Source organism: Zootermopsis nevadensis, unplaced genomic scaffold, assembly GCF_977971745.1.
Source record: "Zootermopsis nevadensis isolate Lab colony 2312 unplaced genomic scaffold, Znev_1.0 Znev_ptg000003l, whole genome shotgun sequence".
Classification (NCBI taxonomy): Eukaryota; Metazoa; Arthropoda; class Insecta; order Blattodea; family Termopsidae; genus Zootermopsis; species Zootermopsis nevadensis.
Genome location: NW_028259135.1, coordinates 13994906 through 14018838, shown reverse-complemented (window position 1 = coordinate 14018838; position 23933 = coordinate 13994906). Strand labels below are relative to the sequence as shown.

Sequence of the window (23933 nt, the reverse complement as noted above, 5' to 3'; positions counted from 1 at the left end):
GAAAAGTGAATCCAAAGAGTTTAAGAAGAATTACCTACATAATTTGTGGTGTAAGAAGTTATATTCTTGTGACATTTAAATTATATTATGTTGTCGTTAATAGTTATAGGAAATGTAATTAAAATCTTTATAATACATTTGGTGTGGAAGTACCGAGAATTTCGTGTTTATTTTTATCAATTGTTTTTCCTCCTACAGTTGTCGAAGTGCAGTTTCTTTGAAGGACGTGGTTGTATACCTTGTTGGCCCATTTAGGACAGTTGCTCACTAATTAGTGGTAAATGTGTAGACACTAAATGAATGAAAAAATATGTCCAACCCAGGCGGAAGCAGGAGAAATGGGGCCATGAAAATACGCCTAACAAGTAAGCATCATGATTTTATCTATGAAACTGAACTTCGTGGCATTTTTCACGTGTTTGTGGACTCCGGATGTCGGAGAAAACCTCTGTTTTTGTTATGCATATACCAAATTCAATATGGCTACTTACATTGAACATCGACAATTAGCCCTTTAATTCACTGTTAAGAAACTCCAAATACAATATACTTTGGTCCAGAAAATTGTGTTTAGTATTGCGTATTATTACAAATATATGGCACATTATGCATGTTTTACAAGATATGTAATTCTTATGTTTTCTATTTTCAGTTCTTTGTGCCAGAAATTTGGCTAGGAAAGACTTATTCAGTAAGTATTGAGGTAATTGTATATGTTGCAGAAGTGGTAGTTTTCCTTTAAGACATTTCCTAAGTAACATGTAATCTTACTGAGCATTCATACTTGATTTGTTTGACAGGACTGCCCGATCCATTTGCCAAGATCAGTGTGGATGGATCGGGCCAATGCCACAGCACTGACACATGCAAAGCTACTCTTGATCCTAAGTGGAACCAACATTATGACCTGTATGTATTCTTTTGCTAAATTGTGAATATTTATTTATTTGTGCCTGTGTGTATGCAGAATATTTTACCATTTATATTTCATTGCAGTTATATTGGTAAAGGTGATGGTATAACAATCAGTGTGTGGAACCATAAGAAAATACACAAAAAGCAGGGTGGAGGGTTCTTGGGTTGTGTCCGTATCATGTCCAACACAATTCAGCGCCTTAAGGACACAGGCTGTAAGTACTTCATGTTACAAGATATATTTAAACTGCTATTGTATAATTATAGTGCTGAAGAGCATCTGGTATATGTAATGAGTTAAATTTCTTTGTGTCTGAATGGGAGAAATAAAATTCATAATGAAGTTTTAATGACTTGGGAAGATCGCTATCTTCTGGGTTATAGTCTGGTAGAAGTTTACCAGTGTTTCAGAGGTCTTTGTCTCAATCGTCAGGACAATGAGCAAGTCACGTGCAAGGAATTGATTTGAGATGTAGGGACCAGTTGATCATGGCAGAACTGTGACTGGACTAGTGGGAAATAAGGCGAGGATTGGGTGAGGGCAAGATAGCCAACAGGAGAGTTTTGGCATACCACAGCCTGTTCAGAAGGGGGGGGGGGTTTGACATGCAGGAGAGAGAGGTTAAAGGAAGGGGCCCCTTCGGGGACTGGTGGATAGAATACTGAACACAAAGAAGTGAAGTGAATGTAAGGAGGGGAGTAGTGAAAGGAAATATATGGGGATACATGCATGTTTGATGAAAAGGTTCTGTATAAATAATTCAGTTTTACATTTTTTTTAAAATTTTGAAAACATTTTAAACTGTTTAGAACTAAAATATGAATTCAAGCACTTTATGGTGCATCAGTTCTAGCACATAGCATGTACACTTTGATGTAATGATAATGTAGAAGATTTGCCAGGATGGACATGGAAAAAGTCTTGCAGGAGTTTCAATTCAAGTCTGTGGTTTGTTGGTTATCTGCTTTAGAGCACTGTGTATGGTTACTGTTTTGTATCAGTTTTGGCAAAATTACATTACAAAGGTGGAATGAAAGTAGACATGTTGGCTCTTAGCAGTTACTGAGTTTGTGTTGTGAATATAGATCAACGGTTAGACCTGTGCAAGGCTAGTCCAGATGACCCTGAACCAGTGAAAGGTCAGATTGTAGTGTCACTACTGTCACGGGATGGTCATGGAGGTGTGGCAGGAGGAGGTCATAATGCTGTGGTGGATCCACTAGGGGATCTTAGTTGCCCTGAGGATCTGCCAGAAGGTTGGGAAGAACGAAGGACTTCTGCTGGAAGGCTGTACTATGTAAATCATCACACACGAACCACACAGTGGGTTAGACCCAATAGGTGAGGATTTGTAAATCCTAATACAGTGTTTCCTGAACTGAATCCATTTTTCTTCCTAAAGTATCAGTTGAACCCTTAACAGTTTCTGGTTCTGTGCCTACCTTTTAACATAAGCCACGAACAAAATTACTTATAGAAAAAATTGTGCCGGTATAATGGCTGTATTATTAATAGTGCATTGGCTTGACCACACGAAGATTGGGATTATAGGTTTGAATTCCACTTAAGACATGGTTGTCTGTTTGTTTATGTGTTTCTGTGTTGTGCTGTTCTGAATAGATAGATGTCTTGAAATGGACTGTTCCTGATCAAAGAATCTTGCCAAATATCTAAAAGAAATTATAATTTGAAAAGTAATTATGAATTAGAACAAGCCACAAGGCCTAAAAAGTTACTACAAAATGACAAATAAATGTCCAGAAATGGTTAAAAAATGTGCATGGCATTGAAAAGTTGGAAGAAGTGTGTCAGTGTTTTTATAATTTGTATATACCAACTGATTTTAACCTTTGATGGTGATACTGCTTTTGGATGCTGACACAATGTGGAAGTGAACTGTGTTGCAGATATTTCAGAGGAACATACCACCTCCATCATCAGGACTAAAGTGAGGATTGATATGTAACATAACTTGTATGTTTTCTTAAACATTAGTAACACGCTGCTCTTCAACATGGCTAGAGTTTAAAGTAGAAACATGATAAGAAGTTAGTCAGATTAAGGCTGCAATGATATAGGCATGTGTTATTCATAATAGAATTCCTTTGAGAGCTGCAAATAGAGACCAAGTTCAGGGTGGAAAAACCAAGAGAGGAAAAGTATATAAAAGACATTTAAAATAAATATAAAATTTTCCTTGGAAAACTCTGAGTGGAGTTGCTACTAGGGATAATTCAAGGTAGGAATACAACATTAAACTTATCATTGATACAGTATTAAAAATGTTAACTGGATGGAAGTGTCTGAGAATAGGATCCAGTGGTAGGCTTCAGTGTTAACATTGTTGAACGTTTGGTTTCTGTTACAAGAAAGAATTTCTTGAACAGCAGAATTTGCATTCATTGTATGTGTGTGTGTGTGTGTGTGTGTGTGTGTGTATATATATATATATATATATATATACATATATAATGAAACCATGTACTCAATATTTATCTCATCATTTTTGTAACAAATGTGTATTATAAACTTCTTATTCTTTTGTATATAAATGCATAATACCAGTGATTAGCTGTAATGTGATTATTACTTGGCTTGTATTTGATCTTTTTGTGCATGTTGTTTCATTTCAGGCCACATTACAATGGGATTATCCCAACACACAGCTCACCCTCAGGCTCAGGATTGTCTAGTAGTGGTGAGCAGAATGGATCTGTTTCTCCTGGTGTGAGTGTAATTACCAACCAAATTCCAAGAGATGCATTGCGTAGTTGTAGCAATAACAACAACAGCAACAACAATAATAATAGCAGTAGCAGCACAAGGTAAGAATTTGGATATAAGTCATTGAAATAGAAAACTGGTAACAGTATCATACCCTTGTTAAAAATCTTCGATAGGAACTGAGATGACCTGATAACTGATGTTCGTGATTTTTATCACTTCTTTCAACCAAATATCAAGGCTGTGCCATGGAATAAATAGAATAAACCAGTCATTTTATAAACATTTTCTCCATAATTGCTGTTTTTCTCTTATTTTAGAGGTTTGTATGAATATTGTCACTCTTTTCCATTTAAATTTTCTGATTTGCTTTTTAGCAATGCTATTATGTACTTTTCTGATATGACTGAAGGTTCAGTTTTTATTAATGACATGTGGAGTATTTCTCTTCACCATTGCTTTGGCCCAATGAATGAATGAAATGGTGCATACCAAGGATAAAGATGGTCAGAACAAGAACCTTACCACATACATCTGTTTAGTACATAGTATTATAATGCATGGAACCTTACTTTTGTTCTTCATTATGACATAGTGCTTAGAAGACATGTAGACAACTTCATCTTTTTACCAGATATGAAAAACCACAATAAAAGTGAGGCAGTTAAGTTTCTTATTATTTAACTTTTGTTTACAACAGAGAACAACGTGAACAGCGGCGCAGTTTGAGGGTTTCAGATGAGCTTCAGAATGGTGGTAATCGTCGTGATGGTACAGGAAGCCAGGTGTCTGCATCGAGACGACGTTCATCAAGACAGCAGCGCAATTCACAGCACCAGCAGCAGAATGGGAGCAGTTCATTTGGTCGTGTCCACCAGCCCAGCCAGCCTGGTGATCTACCTCCTGGTTATGGTGAGAGTTAGTAAACGGATAATATTTGTCTTTATCTGTTGTGTCCTTTGCTTTCATTTGACTATCCAGTCCTCTAACCTTTTAATGCCCTTTTCTGCTATCTTTCTTTCCCATCATTTCCAACCCTCAGTCCCCATCTTTTTCTCGCCTTGCTTTCCATCCCCTGTAAACATATTAGAGATTGCATCAATCCAAATAGTATAAAACTTGAAGCTTTGCAGTGACTCAACTCAGTAAAATCTTCTTGGTATGTATTTGTTAATGAGAATACATGTTGGAGGAAGTCTCCTATTTTAAGTTGTTTTGCCAACAATTGGGTAAACTAACAAGAATTAGTATAGTGAATTATTATTGGTATTGAATCTCAGCGTCTCTGAAATACTGAGAAGTGGTAGCCATTATTCTACCACATTTATTAGAAGTTATAAGTATTGTGCAGACCATTACTTATTTACTCTAGTTTTTTGTTGTGTTACATTTGTACAAAAATGTCAAAATGATAAAAATGCTTGGGGAAGTATACCATATTTACTCACGCACCTCACACACTTGTATAATCCACACACACCATTTTTCAAGGGAAGTAAAAAAATATATACAGTGAAACCTCTATCTATCGTTCCTGGAACTATCGTTTTCACGGATGCATTGTCCGTTTTGTTTGGTCCCGGATACATCCCATATAAAATAATGTTACATTTTCCCGCTTCTATCGTTCCTCGAACTATCGTTTTATCGCATCGATCGTTCAAAAATCTTAGTCCCGGCCCACAATTTTCCCGCAATGATAGTTTCTGAGAAATTAAAATGCTGGGTTTTGAGATAAATTAATACCGAAAGACGCACAATGTTTTTGGAATACGCAGTAGTGGTAACCTGTTACGTCGCCCAACCAGCACAGATTCTTTTGGAATGAGGGGTGATAGTTGGAGTGAATAGTGGTGCCCATTGTCAGAAATTTTATGAGTTTAATTAGGGTGCACTCATATTTCGTTCCAGCGATGCCAGATGGCATGTGCAGTGTGAATTTCTTCACAAATGCTTTTATTATAAGTACAAAGGAAAGGCGGGCTGCACTTCTCATTCTTCTGGTTCATCTCGTTTCCAGTGGTTCAGTGTCTTCTACAGCTACGTTTCGTTGAGTTCGGCAGTAATAGTATTTCCATTCTTCCTGTTATTGTCTGCGAAGGGGGTGGGAGTGGTGAGGAAGAGGAAGACGACGAATGCGAGCCCGAAGCTGTGCCGAGTTTTGCCGAAGCATTGGAAAAAGTGAAGTCGTTCTTTTATGCGCATAATATTAGTGAACGTGATGAGGAAAACATTTTGAACGTAGAAAGGGCTCTGTTTGGCCTAAAACGCAAAGTTTCGACAAACCAGTTGTCCATTAAAGACTTTTTGGTAAAAAGAAGTAACTTTGAAAGAGAAACATTGTTTTTTTAAAAAAATTTAATGCTTTCCCGCAACTATCGTTTTCCCGTATTCATCGTTTTTATTTCCCACCCCCGCCGAAAACGATGCACCGAGGTTTCACTGTATATATTTTATTGAAAATTTAACATATTTGAACATTAAAGGGCAATGGTGAAGGGATGTAAGGGGCTATTCCTTCCAGGAAATGGCAAGCTTGAGAACAGTAGCTTTACTGGATCCTGCAAAACAAAGGCCAGGTTAATTATATTATTTTTATTTTCTTGTATAATATAGAGGTATGGTAAATAAATGTATTATTCACAAGAACTATAATTGTTCTTATCAGCTTTTTTCATCACTATACGGATCATTGATGAAGCTCTCAGAATCTTCTGTGACCTACAACTGATCATCTTCAGTCCCATCCAATTTATTTGAAATCCGTGCATTTTTTAAAGCTTTCTTCAGTTGAAGCTGGTGAAATATGGGACCAAGCAATTTTTATCCAATTGCAAAGTTGGCCAAGTTCATGTTTCTTAATTCTCCCAGAAAGTGTCTCATGCCTACCACCCACCATCCAATTCATGTATAGACATATTAAGTCGGCCTAGAGAGGTCTATTGATGCACACGTCCAGAGGCTGCAAAATTTACGTGAAACCTCTGGGAATAATTACCTGGTGGTCATTTATTATGTTAAGTGTTTTCCTCACATTCTGTATCCTGTGTCCTCAAATGCTGTCCAGAATAAGCATACTGGGAACTTTTAATAAAGAACCTGGTCCATTGCTCCATGCTCTGTACACCCCATCTAAAACCAGTCCATTGTTCATCCAACCCTTTTCCTGAGTCACAATAATCACTTCCAGCATAGAAATTTTCTGTAGTCTATCTTTTCACCACTACATAAAGGGGCAGTTTTCTTATGTCTGCTGTAATGCACATCACTGTATAGTCAGCGCAGTAGTTTTTGGCTGGTGGAGAAGCTGGCGGATGGGCCTAGTCTGTGTACCTGAGGTGACACAGCCAGTGCATTTCTTTTGTTTGGGCATTCAGTCTGATAAGCTTCTCAGTGCAGTCAGCATTATACTATCCCACAAGTGACTCCCTCTTAGCCTTCCCCTTGACAATTTCACCGGCCAAAAACCACTGCATTCAGTATACATCTTATTTTTCATTGCCCCCCCCCCCCCCCCCCCAATCCCTATAGAAATAGTTTCTTCACTCTTCACACTTACAGTAGTTTCTGAAGGGATATCAAAATAAACAGGAGTTTGGTCAGCATTCCTGATTTGAGACAAAATAGTTATTTTTTAACTCATATTTGTGTCCTATTTTAAAAAGTTTGTAACTTTTTCTTTATATGCATCTGGTAGCCTCTGCACAATCTGGGTCTGTCTACTTATGGTTAAATTATTACAGGCAAAACACCTCACCAACCACCCTTGACTTGCCTTAAAATTTGTTACTTGCTTGGCCCTAGCAATTTCTACACTTTCATCTGATACATTTCTGTTGACACAGCATATCCAAACTGCTGCTTCTTACAAATAAAGCTCACTAGCTCCTCTTTGATTACCTCAAACTCCAATTTGGATCCTCTGAAGGCTCTGCAATTATTTGTAATCTCCATTAGAAGGTCCTTGTTCTTCCTCCAGTCTCTTATACAGGTGTCACTGACATCAAACCTTCTCCCACCAGCCTGATTTCCAACTTCCTCAGCCACTCAAATTATCTTAAATTTTTCACTTGCTGTGAAACACCTTAATTTCATACCTTTATACTCATTTTTCAAATAATAACTGAAGTAAGTAATGGTCAACCCAGCTTTTAAATGACAAGGTGCAGGTAGAGAGATACAGTTAGGTATGCAATGACTCATACTCTTGTAAGCCACATACCCCATTTTACAGGTAAACTATTTTAGAAAAAGTGTGCATGTTTAAATATACAGTGTATTGATTTGACAAAGAACACTGGTTTTATGACTGTTAAATATATTTGGAAAGTTTGCTAGTGAAAATGAACTGTTCGATAGATATGTGAGAATTAAGTTTAAAGGTTTGTATATAACTCTGGGATTTCTTCAGGAAGTTCAAAACTACATCAGATTTCCTGGGATGTTTCATTGTTCTTGACTAAAAAGATTACTTAAGGTTCTTTGTACTTCAATTTTATATTTCTAAATTTTTGGAAATTAAGGTATTGCTTGAAAGTTTAACAGAATTATGAATCCCATTGCTTAACAGAATTGCGTACAACACAGCAAGGGCAGGTATATTTCTACCACATCCCAAGTGGAGTAAGTACATGGCACGATCCTCGCATTCCTCGTGAGCTATCAGTGGGCTCTAGTGATCTGCTGGCTGAGCTCGGTCCCTTGCCTCTTGGTTGGGAAATGCGTCAGACTGCTTCTGGACGCATCTATTATGTGGACCACAACAATCGCACAACACAGTTTACAGATCCTCGACTCTCTGGTTCTGTCATATCCAATCTCATGAAGTGAGTTCAATTCATTGATATGTCTAGTGTGTGTTGAAAAATTAGTTACACCTGACATTCAAGTATTTGAATTTCTTGATTGGTTTATTTGAAGATTGGTGGATGTATCATGTAATGTATTATAAAACACAGAATGCATTTATTTTGAAATCAAAATTATGTGTTCCTCCACACATGGATGCACACGGACACATATATATACATATATGTGAAGATGTGAAAAGAATCTGAACATAACTCAGTAGTCTGTTCTTTAATGTAAAATAGTTTCTTCCTCAGGAAAGGTTTTTTTCCAGAAGAGAAATCTTACATCATCAATAGATGAAGGTAAAATTAAAATGGAACATCGAGTCTGTGGAAGAACTAACTCCTTGGTAGCAGAACTTGCAGGTTCAACACTGATAACACCAAAGCCCACCACCAGCCATGGTCCTGAGCCAACTCCATCCATTTGCCATCCACACAGCCCACCTCCCTAAGATCCATCTTGATGTTATCTCCTTCTTGGTCTGCCCAGTGGTTGTTTTCCAGAAGGATTCCGTACCAAAATTCTGTGTGCACCTCTTGCCCCCCCCCCCCACATTCGAGCTACATGTCCAGCCCATCGGAGCCTCTATATTTCACTATCCTTACTATGCTACTGATCTGTACAAGTCACGCAACTCCTCGTTATGCAGTATTATTAAGTTCCCACTTATTTCATCTGTCCTAGGTTCAATTATCTTCCTGAGTACCTTGTTGTGGAAGAACAAGTAATAAAAAGTTTACTGAAGGAATAGAGTCATATAATCAAATATTAAATTGGGATTTTTAGGTTTTTTAAATAGTTGTTGGATTATGTGTCTGGTACATAAAAAATGGAAGATATTACTGTTTACTAGAATTTTTGGAAGCGAATATAGAAATAACTGCAGTAATTACAGGGATACCAGTTTATTGAATGCAGCTTATTAAGTTTATACTAAGATAGTGACTAGGTATCTAAATATTACAGAAACCTTATTAACAGATTTCTGCATTTGAAGCGTTTGCTGTTTCAAATCATATGTATGTTCAGTGTTAGTTTTTATGTTTACAGTCTGTTTACTATTGTTAAACAATTTGGTGCAAAATAGCATTAGAGTTAAGTGAAAACTCTTTATTATCTGGAAAAGTCATAATGTAGTCATTAGTTGAAATGGGTATCTTGTTTTCGCTTAACATTTCGATAACTGTCAGACTGTGCACTTTATATATGAGGTGTATGGCTGATTGTGATTCTTGGTTTTGTTCTTTTGGAATGCATTGCCTTTAGAGAAAGAAAGTAATTAAATATTTATGTAATAAAAAACATACTCAACTTTCAAAAGTGGTGTTTTCACCCATCTAATAATATGCACCTTCCTTTGTTTTAGGAAGCAGAACATACCTTTGTCTTCCTCCCTGGCAAGCCAAGTAGCTCTTGCAACAAGTAGTGCCACTACATCACCATCTCCACCTCCAAGCAATGGTAGTGTTCGTGTAGATCCTGTAGGGAGTGAGAACTCAAGTTCTGGTTTTAGTTCTCCAAGCAACAATAATCCATCTAGTTCTAGCCTTAGTTCAAGTTCCACTTCCACTGTACCTTCCCCCACCAATAACAATAGTATTATGGACCATTCTAATGGACGCACAATGGCAGAGGGCTGCAGTTTAAATATTACTACAGAGTCTGCTGTTGTGAGAATGGGTGATCTTCCCAAAGATTTGCTAGATAGTGAAAGTCTCCCCAAGTACAAACGCGACCTGGTGGCTAAGCAAAAGGTTTTAAGAGCAGAGCTGCAAGCCTTGCAACCCCAGAGTGGTCATTGTCGTCTGGAAGTGTCCCGCACAGAGATATTTGAGGTGAGCCCACAAAATGGTTAGTTTTGTTCACTGTTTTTAGAGAAATTCACTTGGTGTGAGATGCCAGTACTTACTGTATAATCATGGAAACATATGTTACCTATAAATAACGAAGGAGGGTTTGTGAACACAAACTCTTGTATGGGACATATATCATATTTACTTGAATCTAGATAACAGATTCTGTTTTCCATATTGTATTCCAAAATGAGATTTTAAGAGTCTCATGGTACTGTATTAGAATTACACTTACTCATAGATTCAGCATACTTCACTTCATTTCAGATGACCTCAGTCAGTGTTATCACAATGTGTCTGACTATGCTTCTCCAGTGTGTCCATAGTATGGAATGCGAAATTGATTTCCATGGTATGTTTTTGAGAGAAACATACTGGAATAAAGTGAGGATAGAGACTACTTTCTTTGTTTTGGACAATATCCATGATCTGGATTTTTTAAAAGCCTTAATATATCTTAAAATCTTAAAAAAAAAATCACAGTTGTTTGAAGGATAGATGTTTAATTGTATACGGTTAAAATGGGGGGGGGGGGGGGGGCACCTATTCTGTTGGATTTGGTAGACCAAGCTATTCCTGATTTGTGGTCCACAGGCTTTTTAAAGAAACCAGACTGAATAAAGTCCAAAACAAAGAACATGGTAATATAATACTATTGCCCAAGACATGCAATAAGGATAAAGAGTTGTGCAAAGAAAATTTCAGACAACTTTCTTATAGGTAATCAGATATGGCATTCCTTGTTTTTTCCTTGTCATCATAACTTTTTGTAATAAGTGACTTTTACTACAGTTCTGTTACACAAAATGTAATACATTGTATGGCATTCTATATGGTAAATCTGTAGGCAATCAGTCAGCTGATTGCTCAGCTAAATTGTTATCTCAAAAGTAACATGGAGATGGGGTAGCTGTTATGTATCCTTCTGATTGACAGGAATCCTACCGGTTAGTAATGAAGATGCGGCCAAAGGATATGCGAAAGCGACTGATGGTAAAATTCCGTGGCGAAGAAGGACTGGATTATGGGGGTGTGGCAAGAGAGTGGCTCTTTTTGCTGAGCCATGAAATGCTGAACCCACAATATGGCCTGTTCCAGTACTCTCGTGAGGACAATTATACACTTCAAATTAATCCAGACAGTAGCATCAACCCTGTGAGTTTACTTTCTTTGCCTTTGCCTTTATACACTTTCAGTAGCAGTGCTTATTGTATTTTTTTATTATTTTGCATGCATGAAACAATTACACTCACATTGGTAAGACACATACATTTTAGTTATCTATTATCATGTGTTATATCGGGACCATATTTTAAAGAGATGCTAGTGTTTGTGCCATCTCAGAAGTTTGTGTTTGCCATGTTGTTATTACCAATTGTAGAAAATTGGAAAGTATGAGTTTGAGGTATGCTATTTCATCAGAATCTGTCCAGTGATTCTTAAGGTGAAACATAAAGACAGCCAGATGCATTCGTTTTATGCACAGCATAGAATGTACAAGTACAACAATAATACTGTGGCATTCATGTGAAAATTTTCTTTAGCTTTCAATTTTACTGATATAATTAATTAATAAACCATTGGATTTAGGTATTTGAACTTTTGTATGGAGATATATAATAAACATAAATATGAAATATTGCTTGTGGTTCAACAGCTACAAACATTACTACAGTGTGAAAGTTATATGCCATATGTGACAGATTTCACATAGAATCGTTATAGTAGATCTTCCAATAAAGAAAATAATAATAGCAACAACATCAATAATAATAATATAAATAGGTTAATAATATTCTTTGATGTATTTTCAATTGCAAGTAATAATAAAAATATTTACCCTGAGTAGGATTTCATTTTATGACCATCTGTGGACAAGTTCAGAATGCCAATTTAGGAGCTATATTGAATTATAGGAGTAGAGCTTGAGAATAATGATTTCAGCTGACACTTTGAATTTCATTCTTTTGGATTTACTAGTCATTATTGTATGTATTATCCGCTAGCCACGAGAGTAGATGTGGCCTTGTCAGCCGTTGCTTGTGTGGCAGGGGAAAGTGGGTTCTGCGCATGCGCTGGTGATGTATTCCTTACCTAAGAACATTGTGCTATCAGTCAGTCAGTACATTAGCTCACGACGTACGGCCTGTATAAGCTGCGGGTGTTTTTCGGTCCGCTAGTAGCACAGAATTCTACCCCACCTCCCTCAAAGATGTCAGGTCTACTCTCGTGGCTCACGGACAATACAATACACTGAACACATAATGATAAACTGTTAATTATGATGTGTTATCATAGCAGTCACTGTAGGCCAGGTCTTGAGTTGTTAATTTACTTAATCCAAGCACTCTGTCAACATGAGCTATAGACTCAAACACACGCACATGTGCATGCACAGCTAGGAGCATTTACAATGCCAGGGTACAAAAGTCACACATGGAAACTCATTGTACTCTGGTATGTTTCCAGTATCGTTGGTCATGTGATTTTCAGACTTATAATTCTTAATCATTCATCAGTGTTTGTAGTTATAATAATTGTATAGTGTACTCTTCTGTCTGCCAGACTTTGATTTGTTATTGCTGAATAAATCAAGAAACAACACTCCAGATGTAGTAAAGTATTGTAATGAAATACTTATATGTAAGTGTGTTGGCTGGCTGTGTTAGGAGCATCTGTCCTACTTTCACTTTGTGGGGCGTATCATTGGCATCGCGGTGTTCCATGGTCATTATATAGATGGTGGGTTCACCACCCCCTTCTACAAAATGCTGCTCAACAAACCCATCACTCTAGATGATATTGAGGGTGTTGATCCTGAGCTTCACCGTAGCCTCACGTGGATGCTGTAAGTGTTCCTGTGAATGTGGTTGGAGATTTTATGTTAAGATTAAATGAAAAGTGTTCATTAGGAGTCATGAGCTAATAATATGAGATAGCTCCTGTAAAACTTTACACAAAAATAAAATGTCTCCAACCTCCAGTTGTATTTTAGTGTTAAAAATGTTAAGGTTGAATAATTTGTTTTGCGAGTCTCATTTCTTACTGCAGAAATTAACCTTACCGTAAGATGAGAGGGAAATCTTAAAAATGTTTTATCAGAGAGTTAAAGAAGCATTGAAATAATACCATACATTTTATGGCACACTCGATTGCGTTTAGGACTGTCATAAATGTAATATGATGGTCATGTGATGAAATTGGCCTTTTGTAAATTAATTACATTTTACTATAATATTTAAGTTGCTTTAAGATGTCAGACATGTCAGTTAATTGCTTACACTGAACCTTAGGCAACTTGCATGCTTTATAATACTTAACCATGTAATTTGATATTTTCCAATCTATGTTGTATTATCATTAAAACAATTTATGTAGTATTTTTACTTATATTGTGAATATTGAATTGCTTAATTTTAATATTGGCTGTGGTGATATAGGGAGAACGACATGACTGGTGTTATTGACACAACATTCTCAGTAGAACACAATAGTTTTGGTGTATTGAGGGTACATGAACTGAAGCCTGGTGGTCGTGACATACTGGTTACAGAGGACAACAAGAAGGAGTATGTCAAGTAAGTTAAATGCTTGCATATTGTATACATGTACATAATTTTCTAAACAGATCGTATTGATGGTTTTTGGATTTGTGAAATATTGCAGGTTGTATGTTAATTATCGATTTATGCGTGGCATTGAACAACAGTTCCTAGCACTACAAAAAGGCTTCACAGAGCTGATACCAAGTCAGTTATTGCGTCCTTTCGATGAACGTGAATTGGAGCTGGTGATAGGAGGTCTTGGCTCTATTGACATTAACGACTGGCGCAACAATACTCGACTCAAGGTTTGTAATTTTGCTTATTCAGCCATTGTATGTTATGAGATGTTTTGAAAATATTGGACAAAAATATAAACAATCTGGATTGAGCATCGGTTTAATATAAATAATTTAGACTGTGAGAGCATGTTCTGTAGAACTTTTTTTATCAGAGGACCCAAAGAAGAAAAATGTGAAGTGCAAAACATAATACAATAAAATAATTGGTTACATATCACATTGGATACTGTAATGGCCAGGTCCAAGATAATCTTGAGTTTTGGAAAGGTTTTTCTGTTGGAAGCTAAAAGAAGAAAAATATAGCTATCCAATTTCATCCCTTGTGTAGGCTTTCCCATTGTATTAAAACTTTGCATACCATGTAGTGTATTAGAATATAAAATAAGTAAACAAACAACTATTAACACTATGAAAAGACACTATTGCCATATGCCACTGATGATGACCTCTTGAGGTTGAAACGCGTATGGCAATAGTGTCTTTATATAGTGTTAATAGTTGTTTGTTTACTTATTTTATATTTCCCATTGTAGTTATTTTATATACTTAATTTATTATTACTGGATTTCTGGACATATCCATCATCTGGCATCCTGAAAAAAAAACAGCATTTCAGAAACTGGAATTCAGAATTCTTAGAGATTTTACAGTACTTTGATTCTCCAGCTCTGTTTTTTGTATTGTTTCTGTTTATTTTACTTTTATAGCTTATATTTTGCTTTTGTAATTTATACCAGTTTTCTAGAAGTTTTCATACTATGTTGTCCTCCATAAAAAACATTAAGTTGAAGTTTCAGGGAAATATAATATTTGTATTAGTTTACTTCCCCATACTTAATTTGTATTTCAACTAAATAGGTATATATGTGTTCTAGCACTGCACTCCAGAAACTCCAGTAGTGCAGTGGTTTTGGCAGATAGTTGAAGAATATGGAGAGGAGATGAGAGCAAGACTTCTTCAGTTTGTAACTGGAAGTTCTCGTGTGCCTCTTCAAGGATTCAAAGCTCTGCAGGGTATGTGTATTTGGCAACTAACAAGTCTATGATACAAGTTCTTTCTTGAAAAACTGATGGTTACTCACCTGGTCAAGGAATTCCCTTCTTTTATGGAATGCTTATTATTGTGTACTGGACTTTATCCTGAGCCATCCCATTTCACTCCACACCTTCACATCTTATTTCATTAAGATCAGTTATAATGTTGCCCTCTCATTTGTGCATGTGGCTACCACGAAGTCACTTCCTCTGAAGTTTTCAAGCAAAATTTTGTTTTAATTTATCATTTCCCCATGCATGCTATATTCCCTGCTTATCACAGCCTTTTAACAATACCTGTTGATAAATACAAATATGAAGCTTCACCTCATGGAATTTTCTTCACATCTTAAGTGTCTTAAGGGTCTCTTGTCACTGTAGCATGGTGCATGTTTTCCTCATATGGAGGGTAGCTGCAGATATGCTTCATAATGAGTTCATTTGTTAACCAGCATTGCGTATGCAACAGCTTATTCATATACATGCCATGTCATATAAAGGGAACAGATTGTGTATTAGAATGACATTTTGTGGAAAGTGTTGTGTGTTTTTGTCCAAAGGTTCAACAGGAGCAGCAGGTCCTCGTTTGTTTACAATCCACGTAGTGGATGCACCAATAGAAAATCTGCCCAAGGCACATACATGCTTCAATCGAATTGACATCCCACCATATCAGAGCTACCAGAAAATGTATGAAAAACTCACCCAGGCTGTTGAAGAGACATGTGGTTTTGCTGTTGAGTAGTCGCAGACAATTATATAATAGTAATATTGCTTGTGACTATGTGGATACTCTATAATGATGGTTGTAAAAATGCCAAATTTAGTCCATGATAGGGTTCTCTGGTGTGATACAAACTTTGACTGCTCTCTGGTTGGTGCAGGGAAATGTGTGGCATTTTGTGGTACTGAGAATTACTTGATATTTTATCCCAGATTTGTTTTAAGTAGGGTTTCGCTCTAAATCCTGCGGTGTACATATTACTCCAAATATCCAGAATGTGTTGTTATGATGGCTGATCATGATAGTTTTCAAGAGGAGCCTGGCCGGCCACAGTTCTCCTTGTTTGATGTTCAGCCTCAGGTTGATGAGATTAGCAGAGAGGAGGGTTATATTTAACATGTCTGTTGAAATTTTTTAATTTTTAGGAACATTTTGTTTATTTCTAAAAACACACACTTAATTGTTCATATAAATGACTTTAAACTAGTATCTGATGTTTTAATAGCTGTGCAGTTAGCAGCTTCATTTTGGTACACACCTAAATAAAATTTAAAAATAATATAGTGAAGTAAAAGTTTGTTGGATATACTTCTGTGATAAATATTGCATTCACAGTTCTAAACTTTTGCAACATGCATGATAATTTAAATATTTGGCATAAACTGTGGGAGACTTCCTTTTGCCTTATAATTAACTTCATGGAGCAGAGTCCTTCATGAAAAATTATCATATTTTCCCAATAGCATGTACTTCCTTCCCCACAAATAAATTGTCTCTCTTCATTTTCAGTTGAATATTTATGATGCCCTCTAGTATAATATGTTACTCATGTGTAACATAAAAAATATATTTATTTTATTTATCATGTCATGTATAAATCTTGTTCCATATCTGTCTTTGTCTGATTTGGATATCTCACAAATATGTTACATATTTGTAATTTAAGTTGAAGTACATGGCAGTCTCTGAAGTGCCATGTATGAATATCTTTTTAGAATAATAAGAAATTTGTATACTTACATCCATTGGTTTGCATAGGTTTTGTGGCACCAGAAATACTGTATGTGGAATGTAAAAAAGTTTGTTTTGGCAATCATGGGGGCATTTATGCATATTTAGGTTGGTAACTTGCCATTTTGAATATCTGTTATTGTGTATATTTTATTAAAAACAGCAGATTTATTTTATGGTTGGTTTAAAGTGATCAGAGAATATGTACCATTTTTTCATTTAACTTGGTTACAGAAAGTGACAGACAGTGTTTTTTTTAAAATGTTAACATAACATTAGGTGTAAGTATATAAACGTTTTACATAAGTGTCTGTGATTGTTTAAAATTAGTTCTTCATTTACATGACATTTTTCAGGAATGTATTTGTCATGTAAATGTGTAAATGACTAAATAGCAATGTTTCTAGTCCATGATAAGTTTCAGCAGACTTTGTGATCAGATAAAACCCTCTGACTGCAGGTGAGATTAGGAGTTGGGATCTCTTGTCTTGTAAGAGATTTGTTGTAAATCAGATCACTCAGCAAATTGCTGTGTGAAATGCTTCCATTCTGAAAGTGAAACTCATTGCACATAAATGATGTATTTTAATGTAATGTTGAGTAACTTTTTGTTAGGAGGAAGGAAATAAAATTATAAATTTACACAATTGTTCATGAGAAAAAGCTTCTTAGACTAGGAATTTTATTTACATAGGCACTCACCATATCTTGTAAATACTTACTCATAAAATGTCTTTTTGTAAATAGTTTGATGTAATTTTGTACCATGTAATTTGCTTCCTGTAAATTATAAAATGATTTACTAAATTGCTTCACTGCCATGGTGGTGGTGATGGTGTATAAATGACAGAAACTTTGCTAAGGACTGCAGGGTTTTATTGGTGAGCCTTTGTTTTTACAACAGTTGTTCCATGTTGTTTAAATGATATTTCCTTGAAGTGATAACATTATATATTTAACTCAAAATATATTGTTGCAACAGATACTTGGTCAGACTAAGATGGAGATGTTGGACATAATTCATTATCATTTAGAAATTTCAGTTTTAATTCTTAAAAGTGACAGATAGTAGATATGCCAGTTCACTTGTAATTGCAAATAATATATACAGAGTCCTGTGACAATACACTTGTTGACCAAAGAAAGTGTTTGGATTGTAGGTGCACAGTCACCAAAATGAACCTACATAAATACTGGGTTGAAGCCTTTGTTCTTGAAATTGAAGAATCATATGTATATTATAATGTGGGATGTTAGCAATTAATTGTTATTCAGCTGATCAACAAATACCCTGTTATGGAACATGAACATTCATCACCATGATTGCTAAAGCCTTTTGGTGGACCTCATCCTGAACCAGTTCAGTATGATTCATCTTCACAGTCTGCTCTCTATAAGCTCCATTTTAATATTATCCTGTCTACACCTAGGTTTCTGAAGTAGGATCTTTCCTGTAAGGTTTCCCTAACCAAGATTATGTATGCATTATGTTTTTGCTGATCTGAATCTCAATTATCCTTTATTGTGTGAGAATGGGGCATTTAAACTACATGGAGATCCCAGCCAGACATTAACTCTGGTTAATGGTGTAGTGTTTATTAGTGCAACATATGATTTCCTGTAGTATGCATAAACTGTAATGCATGGATGATGAAGATTAACTGAGCATAGTTGTAGGTGAAGAGAGTTTCATATCTTGTAGGCCTAAATACACTCCTCAGCTCTTTGTTCTCAAAACCCCCTCAGTCTTTGTTTTTCTCTCAGATTGAAAACCAGGTTTCATGCCACATGAAGTTATATTTTTGTATAGTTTAATTGTTATACTTTTGGAAAGATGTGGGAAGAGAAAGTTTCTGAATTAAATTTAATCCGCTAAATTTCATTATGTATGTAATTTTTATGTTTCTTGGAAAGAGCATGCTCTTTATAAGATGAAACTTTTTATGGTTTTGTAATTGAGATTGAAGTATCGCCAGGCATGATCTAAATTAATTTGTTTACAGTTGTACTACACCAATACATAAGGCATGAGCTTGCTGAGCAAACTGCTTGTTTGACCCAGTACAGCTGGAAGGTGTGTTATAAATAACAACATTGTTGATGTTAAGAAATGTGTAATGCTATTTTTATTATAATTGACTAGTGAAGAGATGGTCAGAACAAATTTTAAATCCAGAACAAGTTTAAACCTAATTCTTGAACACTGATGATGACTAGGGATGGTTACTCATACTATTTTCCACTTGCTCTCTGAGAAAGCCACACACACTGTTACAGTTTCTTTTTGTATGTATGGCCAGAGGTATCCAGGCATTTACACAGAGTTATCCCTTCTGAGACCTCAGATTCAAAATTCACTTATCTTCATCCTAAAATAATAATTAAACCAGTAACTTACACACGTCAGATTGTCATTCAGGCTGAACTGAACAGCTATGTGTAGCCATGGAGAAGCTTTGATTATTTCCTGTAGTGATAATAGGCCATAGCTCTAGTCGTTTAGAAGGAAGAAAGAATTATAGTGTTTTTAAATACTGTGGTCATTGGTGCAGAAATAAGAAAAAGATGAGCCATTGCATTAACTTTATGTAATTAATGGAAATTTACATGGCTGTGTAGTTTACAAGATAAACAGAACTGCCTGTTACATCTACCTGTTTTATATTTAATTTTAAAATGGCTTAATAATGAAGTTGTGATTATGTTCTTGAGATGCCACAGTGTGGGAATTAGCTGTTAAAAGTATCTGCTATTAAGAGCTATCAGTGCACTTAAGAATTAGGCCTTTCACTTTAATTTCTCAGTAACTTGAAGGAGAAAGTACAGACTGTCTCCACAGTTATTTTGATGTTAACAGGATTAAATATATAGCATCTTTAAAGTCTGTAATCTAATTTAATAATATGATCAAGTTTACTAGGAGGAAAATGAAAACTTTCTTTTAATGTTTAATTTAAAAAGGGAACATCTTAAAACTTGTTTTCAGCTTGCTTGAGTAGAATGTATAACATGATTGAAACTTTAAAGTACTGTTCAAAACACAAATGGTACTAGAGAATTCTTTCTGGTCATGTAAGTTCCTGCAGGAATTATATACTTTAGTGATTGCTTGTTAAAATAAATTTTACAGTGGTGAAGAAAAGCAAAGTTTGCAATATCTGTGGAAATATTTACTTATTATTTTTACACCGTGTGGATATAAAAGTGTTCTGATACATAGTTCTGTGGTGAAATATGCTAGTTAATTATTTTCTCAAAAGATATCAGTACTTGTGTAAAACTAGTCTTGAAATATCTTTGGATTTTTTAAAAATATTATGAAGTGTGACTACATGGGAAATTTTACTTCTTAGAATACCGTTGTAGCTCAATACAAATGAAACATGTACTATACTGTAGAGATTCTAACATCAAATGGCTTCCCTGATTATGGGCTGATGCAATTAAAACTTAAATTTTACTTCTTTTTTTATGGAGGCACTTTTTAACATCTTATGTTTTACTTTGATAACATACTATGTGGCCTGGCAACCATATTTAGATGGCCAAAGACATGAGACTAGTTGCAGATAGATCAATAAATGAGACTATAGGGTAGCTCTTTGACCTTTCACGTGTCTATGGTAGGGTATGTGTTAAGACAAAGGGGGTTAGAGGAATGTAATGGTTTATTAGTCATTTAAACTTTTGTATTTAAGTGGCTAGCAGCCATACAGTCCCAACAAGGAGGCATGCGATGCTCTAGCTAGTATAGTACTAGTTACTTTGCTTCTGCAATGAGATGTGGCTTCTTCACATTGCAGTTGACCAGACCCAACATTTGGGAGGTTGTGCTTCTCAGGGATATGGTGAACTATGGAAGCCCTTGGAACTGTGAAGGAATAAATGTATGTAGTGTGCATGCCCTGTCAATAAGAAAGCTATGATTGAAGAAAGCATGATGCAACATTGAGATTACTTATGACATTTTGATCTACTGTTGAAAAGTATGGTATTAAGGTAAATCAATTGAACTTACTTAAGGTATATATATTTTATACTAACATTTAGAATCTATAATCTCTTGATATTTCTGATGTAAACTTATCTGTTCTTGTGTTGGAAAGTTATTTTTCCTTATTAGTGCACAGTTTACAGACCATGTCAGTTGATATTCTAGAAATAATTGTAATATCTTTTAAAACAAGATATTTGCAGTAATCCTGCACATTCTTTCCCATTTTATTTCTAAGCTCATTTTATTGTTGACTGATTGCTAACAAATTCATAGGAATTAAAATACTGTACTCTCTTGATTATCTGAGGTAACTGGGACCAACTATGCATCTTGTATTGAATAACGAAATACTTATCAAGGAATATTATTTTAAGTCTCAGTTGTCATTGACTTATGTATGAATTTTTTTATAATCTGATAGGAACAGAGCTTATAGAACTTTATATTAAAATAACATTACAAAATTATATAGATGTAATATATAATTACATTCTGAAAATACTGTATTATCTGTGAAGGATATACCTCATGATGTTGAAACTTATGCATAGTCATGTGTTTGCTGTGATCTCTTCAGAGTTTTGTTAGTGTATAATTTGTACCAGAGGTATGAACATCTTCCCTGGAGCTTTGCTTGCCATAATGTCCGTCCACTGATGCAGAGCATTTTTAATGCCTCCTTGTTGATAATTCCAAATCCTATGAGGTTCTTTTTAATGTATGCATATATATATGTATTATGGATTCAACAAGTGCCTGAAATGGAGTAAAGATGATTTTCCAGTTGTAGTGTAGTGAAGTCCTAGTCAATTATACACATACAGCAGGAACAAGACCAACTTGATCGCATTCCTGTTGTGTCTTTTGGCATAAAGATTTTTGTTGTTCCTGCCAAGGGTTTCATAATATAACAACAGTGTTAAGTTTGATATGTTTGGATTGATTATGTACACCCTTTTGACATTTATGTTTTCTCTTCCCCAGTGCAAGTCTTATTGAATTTGTTTTCCTTCAGACCTCTGTTAAATAAGAAAATGGAATCAACTGAACTTCTTACCAAACATGATTGCAAAGTTATATACAAGTTAAGAAAGCACTGAGCTATGATAAGTGAGACTTATGAGGTAGCGAGATGAAAGTTTTCTTTAATTAAATGTAATTACTTTACAGAATCTTGAAATCCTACAAACAATCCAGCTAGAACTAGAAGTGTATTTATTGTTGTCTTTTTAAAGACTGATCTATAACTACATATGAATTACCTAGAATAACATAACACTTTCTGGATTATTTGTTATAAAGATATCTTTTAGGACTTATTTATGATTCACCTGCCCTATATATGATATCACACACACCTTGAGAAATTCTAGATACCTGTGTAGATACTTGCAAGTGGTATCTATGGTAGCTGACATTGTAATTTCAGCTCTAATAAAGGCAGAAAGAATGGAACTGAACATTTTGTCTTCTTTTTCTGATTAAGTTCTGTTGTGAGTTTTAGTGTCAAAAAAAAAGGAAAATTTAATTAGAGGTGGAGGGACTCTCCAGAATCAAATGGTCTTCGAAACAATATACCATAAAAAGCTATAAACATTTTCCTGTCCGTACAAATAATACTGACCCAAATATTCTTTATTCACTTTGTTATCGTTCTAAAGTTATGTAACAGAAAATCAGTATTTTATCAAATTTTGATCATGTATTAATTGCAACATAAACTGTATACCCATCTTACGTAGTAACATTATTTGTTCCATAGAAAGCTGGTGCCTTGATCAATTTTGACCATGTAATGTGATTGTTATAGCCACCGTGGTCTAACGGTTAGAACGCTGGGCTTGTAATCCTGGGGTCTCGGGTTCGATTCCCGGCGGTGCCCGAATTTATAACTTTTGTCGGGCAAGGCCGTGGTCTAGGCAACACAGAGCTTTCCTCCAGGGGCTCCCAACAATTACTCCATTCACTCACAGAAGAAGGCAATGGCAAACCACTTCTGGATGATCTGCCAAGAACGTATATGAACAGGTCCCAGTCCGAGAAAAGGATGGAAGGATCCTGTTCATATGGACCTGTCGTCAGACAGAACACTAAATAAATATAATGTGATTGTTATAGATTTTACCTGGGTTTCCAATACTTTAATTGTAAGGTTTATATTATCTAAAATTTATATTATTTTGTAAAAGAGTAACTTGTGTGCCAAAATAAGCCCTTTAAATAAAAAAAACATGCATGCTCGGAATGCAATGAAGTGTCACATTTATATCTGCCAGCAGTACAGGTACATGCAATGTGTTTTATATCAAACTGGCAAGAACATGCATATGGAGGTTGGACATTCAATATATTAGGAACTTAATTAAAATCAGCGGGCACATTTTCAGATAAAGCATAACGTGTTTACAGGAGAGTAAGGAGCTTAAATGAATTGATAAATGTAACTGGTATAGTAGTTTGTGTACGGTGTCATGACCCAATTTATAAGCCCTGTAGTCACGGACCGAATGTCTATAGCTGGCTTGTGATAAAACTCAGATCGGAGTTTCTCCCTGGATACTCATCTGCATTATACTCTGTCCATTTTCTGTTAGGTCTTATTCATGCGGGTAATCCGATCCTGGTAGGTTATCTATGATCCTTGTATCTGTAGATCTCATTTTAAGTCTGCTTAAAAGTATCCTAAGTAGATTATCTATGATGGTTACATGTGTAACGTACCACACACGACTAAATCAATGACAGCGTTACTGAACCTCTGGTACACGAACTAAGTAAGAAAATCAGAAGTTAATATTAACATACATAACAGTTGCCCCTGAACGCATTTGGTTAGCGGTACATTTAATGTGTTAAATTAGAATTAGTGGTACGCCCAGCGAAAAAGGTTGAGAACCCCTGGTCTGTGAAACAAATGGGTGGTTTTATTTTCTGTTTTTGCTTTTACTGAAAGGGATGAATGAATTATGATAAAA

At 35.5% G+C, this 23933-nt stretch overlaps 2 protein-coding genes and 1 long non-coding RNA gene across 5 annotated transcripts in view; 2 read left to right on the top strand and 1 right to left on the bottom strand.

The window, feature by feature from the left end:
* The first annotated feature begins 3 nt into the window (after positions 1-3).
* Smurf (SMAD specific E3 ubiquitin protein ligase) lies at positions 4-22418 on the top strand. The gene is made up of 16 exons (XM_022079925.2): positions 4-50; positions 199-365; positions 653-691; positions 801-909; positions 997-1130; positions 2002-2257; positions 3550-3741; positions 4341-4552; positions 8211-8466; positions 9861-10329; positions 11284-11502; positions 13017-13195; positions 13788-13925; positions 14014-14197; positions 15067-15205; positions 15787-22418. Exons 2-16 carry the CDS (start codon positions 311-313, stop codon positions 15969-15971), a joined length of 2766 nt encoding a protein of 921 aa, XP_021935617.1. The 5' UTR covers positions 4-50; positions 199-310; the 3' UTR covers positions 15972-22418.
* On the bottom strand, positions 19530-23673 carry LOC110837630 (uncharacterized). The gene is made up of 2 exons (XR_015533585.1): positions 21484-23673; positions 19530-20832 (listed from the first exon to the last, which is right to left on the bottom strand). It is a non-coding gene; the product is annotated as an uncharacterized LOC110837630 (long non-coding RNA).
* The window catches only part of LOC110837615 (DNA excision repair protein ERCC-6), a 23271-nt gene continuing 23004 nt past the window's right edge, over positions 23667-23933 (top strand). The window contains exon 1 of one of the 3 annotated variants that reach the window (XM_022079921.2): positions 23667-23732. The gene's annotated coding sequence lies outside the window, so the exon portion shown is untranslated. The remainder of the gene's footprint in view (positions 23733-23933) is intronic. The other 2 variants (XM_022079922.2, XM_022079924.2) reach the window with 2 other exon arrangements.

Bases quoted from the DNA above. Each gene is read 5' to 3' on its own strand.
- Smurf (XM_022079925.2), top strand. From the start codon at position 311: ATGTCCAACCCAGGCGGAAGCAGGAGAAATGGGGCCATGAAAATACGC. The intron at 2,258-3,549 runs GTGAGGATTTGT...GTTTCATTTCAG, and splicing joins CAGTGGGTTAGACCCAATAG to GCCACATTACAATGGGATTA. The intron at 4,553-8,210 runs GTGAGAGTTAGT...ATTGCTTAACAG, and splicing joins TGATCTACCTCCTGGTTATG to AATTGCGTACAACACAGCAA.